This window comes from Nanorana parkeri, unplaced genomic scaffold (assembly GCF_000935625.1).
Source record: "Nanorana parkeri isolate BGI_ZX_2015 unplaced genomic scaffold, ASM93562v1 scaffold136, whole genome shotgun sequence".
Classification (NCBI taxonomy): Eukaryota; Metazoa; Chordata; class Amphibia; order Anura; family Dicroglossidae; genus Nanorana; species Nanorana parkeri.
Window position 1 is genome coordinate 1,351,360 of NW_017306404.1, and position 4,629 is coordinate 1,355,988.

Consider the following 4,629-nt stretch of genomic DNA (forward strand, 5'->3'; position numbering starts at 1 on the left):
TATGCTATTAAGGGGCGTGAGCCTCCTTTTTCTGTTACGGCCCATTCTACAAGGGCTGTTGGGGCATCTTGGGCTTTCCGTCATGGTGCCTCCGTTTCTCAGGTTTGTAAGGCCGCGATTTAGTCTTCTGTTCACACCTTTGCCAAGTTTTATAAGGTGGATGTTTTGGCATCTGCGGATGCTGGTTTGGGGCGCAAAGTGTTGCAGGCGGCCGTTTGAGGGAATTTTTTTGTTTAGTTGGGTTTGTTGTTTCTGTTGGCCCACCCCTCTTTTTTGGTACTGCTCTGTGACGTCCCTACAGTACATGATCTCCGATCTGTTCCCTGTGTCCTTCAATGAACGGGAGAGAAAATAGGATTTTGGTACTCGCCGTAAAATCCTTTTCTCTCCGTTCATTGAAGGACACAGGGCCCGCCCCTCTATGTGGGTGTGTACTCCTTTACTGCTTGTTACTAAACTGGAGACTTCTCAGTAGGTGGGGGGTTTGGCCACCGGCAGGGGCCGCCCCTAGGCTGTAATTGGTCTTTAGTTTTTTTGTGCCTAGCGTCCTTCTCCTGCAGGTGGCGATATTACCCTACAGTACATGATCTCCGATCTGTTCCCTGTGTCCTTTAATGAACGGAGAGAAAAGGATTTTACGGTGAGTACCAAAATCCTATTTTTACACAGTTTACAGGGACTTGTGATAGTCTTTGCCAGTTGCACATTGCAGCATTTGTTCACTCTTGTTTATCACGGTGCATAAAATAAGCGATTCAATTTATTGTGAAATCTCCTTTTGCAGAGAAATAATTCCGTAATTTTGTTTGATGTCTTTTGCAGGCAATATCAAGACTTCCTTGAAGATCTGGAGGAAGATGAACTTATTCGAAAGAATATCAACATTTATAGAAGTAAGGATGCTTATGAAGCACTGAGCCAAGTGCTCTTTAAATGAAAGCTTGCATCTACTTGTAATGCCACAATCAAACACACCTCAGCACTTCTGGCAAATTAATGTTCAAGTAGTGCTGTCATTTTGTGCTTAAGAGCAATGTCCATTTTTTTATTCCCTTGATTATAATTTAGACATTGTGTACCTGTAGGTAGCCACTTATTTGTTTAGCCCTCATTATCATATCACTTTCTCTATTTACCGTGAGCACAGCTTATGTTAAAGTCTTTGAAGGTTCTCAGTTACACTGGTCATGGCATAGCTAGACGTAGTTAGTCACATTCAACTGGGCTTGTTCTGTAGGAAAGATGTTTCGTTACTCATCCATGTAGCTTTTTCTGGTCTGAGTGTCAGGGACATACCCCAGCATTTATAACCACACAGGTATCTCCGCCACCTTAATTAAATCACCATGGAATGCGTCAAAGCAAATATTGATTGTCCAAGACAAATATGGGAGGAGTGATGGTCTGTAAAACTTATCATGTTCTAATTTTATAATCCAATCAACATGGTGCCAGAAAGTCTAGAACATGCATTAATTGTTTGCATTTCATGACTGAAGTTATGAATTGTCTAGTACCTGGTAGAGTTGAAATGGCAGTATATGATGGTGAAATATGGTGTTGAGTGATCCCACCACTATTTAGAGATGGTTATTCTAGTCTGATTTATAACCAGTTATTATTATTATGTCCAAATACATTAGACACAGCCAGGGCTGACCTTCTTAAAATGTTTGTTTCCTGGCTGGTTTACTGACCTGATGACTTCAGTACATCCTAAATCAATGGCCCTGAACAATTTATGTAGGTCAGGAAAGTCCAAATCTGCATACTAATTCTGGCTCAGTAACACTAAGTATTAGAGCAAAATGGTCAACATGAAATTAGCATTTTTCGTACAAAGAGGTTGGCAATGGGATCCTCAGTCTTTTACAATAGGTTTTCTTTAAGGTGTTTTAAATTGAACTTTAAAGATCATGCACACCGCAAATTAACATATTCTGAACAGGCAAGAAAATCAACTTTCCCTCTATAGCTATAGCCATAGTGGAGCTATCTGTTTACAAAGTTCACAACAAAGGCACAGAATTATTCACTTTTATGGAGCAGATCTTGGCAGCCTGCCAGTCTTTTAATGCAAGCAGAGAGTGAATATTTATAAGCCATTCGAAACAAACTGGAATCTTCATTGTGATCTTTGAGGATCTTAAGAAAGAATGAATTCACATAACAAACAGGTAGACAGATAAATGACTTTTTTTTAAAGCTTTCGCTGCTTGTTAATGATATGTAAATAGTGACAGTCTGGACACAGGTGCACTTTAAGGCCTCATGCACCCGAACCGACTGTGTTAAACCCAAAAGAAGTTATCTGAAAGTATTAACTTTTATGCTTCCCAGATCACTTTTTCCTGTGTTTAGTTGTTCCGGGGCTTAATCGTGTTTAGCTGTGTTTACATGCATTTAGATTTGTAAAGCCGACAGGGTCCCAGGAAGATTCTTGTGTGTGTAAACTAGACTGAATGCACGCTGCTAAATGTCTAGGTGTGCCTTCAGCCATAGTGAAACATTACATGCTTCCAGGTGCATTTAGAAATGCTCCACATAGACCTGGAATCATGGATTTCATAGCAGTGTACGTGAGGCCTAAATGTAAATTTGCATGAAAGGTAAGCTATGTTACAAACTTGGCATCTAAGCAGGTGCACTTTTCAAACAACCTGTTTACATAAGATTCAGATACTTGCCTATGTCACGGATTTTAACACCAAAAGCTTTATTTTCTGGGGTAAAGGGAAATGTTGTGCTATTTATTATAATGGATGGCAGTGACTCATCTGCGTAGATTGAAAATCTATAGACTAATGTTAAAAATAAATTATGCAAATGGTCTGTTGCCTAAAAATATCTAGCCCAGTCTCAAGTCCTACAAAGTGTCTACAACATCATAAACAATTCCATTGACATCTGACCCTGCCTGTGCTGCAGGCATTTAACATCAGGTCTCTAATGTTTATGTGCACGTAAACACTACAGGATTGTCTGGACTACTGGCTTTTTTTGTGCATACGTTGGCCACAATGTTTAGAAGGTTTTCAGCGTTATACTTCATACACCAGATGGCTGGATATGTGCTAAGCAACCAGCAATCTGAGAGTGTATTTTTCTAGTGCACCTTTACAGTTTTACCATTCAGATTAGCAAAAATAAGAATGTGGCTGTAAACCGTATATATGTCACCATAAAATGTAAGCTGACACATTTTAGCTATGTTCTTGGTGAGCATCACTCTTGAGTACAGTACACATATGCAATGAAACATTCTTCATCTGTTTTATCCAGTTTTTCTTCTTTGGTCGCCTTGCAGTCTAGACCTCATGCTTGCTTTCTCTCCTTCAGATGCTGACATTGCAGTGGAGAGTGACACTGATGAGGAGGGAGCTCCTCGAATCAGCCTGGCAGAGATGTTAGAAGATCTTCACATTTCTCATGATGCCACCGGTGGGGAAGGGGCGGAAATGCTGACATAATAGACTTGCTTGAAAGCATCCTGCTTGTGCGTTTCACTAGAGAGGATTTAGAATGTGTCCAATTTAATTTTCAGCTATCTAAAATGTGCTCTCATACATATTTCTCTCTGAACTTGGATACCATACACTAAGCTCTGTGTGTTTTGCCTTCCAACTGTCAAGTATTAAAATAACAAATGTTTAAGCGGTTTGGATTCTTATTTTTCTTTTTATGCTGACATCTTTAAAGAGCTGGCATTTACAGCATGCTACATTCCAGGTATTTGCAGGACAGAACGCTGTGTGATGTAAATAAATGAAAATCTGCAAGTAGACAGCCTAACGTTTCAAAAAAAAAAGAGCTGTGCTTGTGTTTAGCTGACAAATCTTCTGTTACATTGAAAAATATTAAATGGGATCGCTGTTCTGGAACTCTTTTAATCAACTTTGCACTGCTATATAATTTCATGAGGTTTTGGATATTACGAATTACTCCTTACCCCAGGAACTTCAGATAAGCAGATCAAATACTGCTGTATGTCACTGTGCACTGTGTAATGTCTGTGTGTAACTAAATAGCCCAAACTGGTCTGTACGTAATGTGCAGGTCATCATTAATGTGAGAATCACACCAACTGGTATTTGTGCTCATTGGATGGCAGAAAGAATCTGTCTGATTTCTGTCGAACTTTCTTTTTTTCATTTTAATAATGTATCCGTTTGCATCATTTAGTTTTGAGAGAAATATGTCAGCTTCCATTGCAGAGCTAATGCTAGTTATTTGATAGTCATGATGCTCTGCTGGTTATACTTCCTGACTCGTAACAAGTATGCACATTACACAAGTTCCAACTTCATTTACTTCATTGGCCATACTTGTTCCAAGTGAGGGAAAATATTGAAACCAGAGACACACAGCGACTACTTTCAGAAGGAAGTCAGCAGTGGCAACCCACCTATAATTTCCTTTCAGATATTGGCAATAAAATATAATAATTACAGTAAATGTGTTCCTGTCAGTGAGCTGCTTCCAGACACAATATACTGAAAGTGACTGAGTTCAGAGAAAATTAGCACTTTGTATATACAGTTAAAGTTTTTACTAGACCTGCAATCAGGTTGGGCAGGAGCCACTTCTTGATGAATGTCAATCTGTATAATATTCACAGCATTAGCCATG

General features: G+C 39.3%; 1 protein-coding gene across 3 annotated transcripts in view; it reads left to right on the forward strand.

Moving 5' to 3' along the window:
• NMD3 (NMD3 ribosome export adaptor) overlaps window positions 1–3,653 on the forward strand; it is a 68,801-nt gene extending 65,148 nt beyond the window's left edge. For all 3 annotated transcript variants that reach the window (XM_018553964.1, XM_018553963.1, XM_018553962.1), the window contains exons 15-16: window positions 823–893; window positions 3,340–3,653. In XM_018553964.1, coding sequence (XP_018409466.1) covers window positions 823–893; window positions 3,340–3,470 — 202 coding nt within the window. In that variant the 3' untranslated portion in view covers window positions 3,471–3,653. The remainder of the gene's footprint in view (window positions 1–822; window positions 894–3,339) is intronic.
• Window positions 3,654–4,629: the final 976 nt, after the last annotated feature.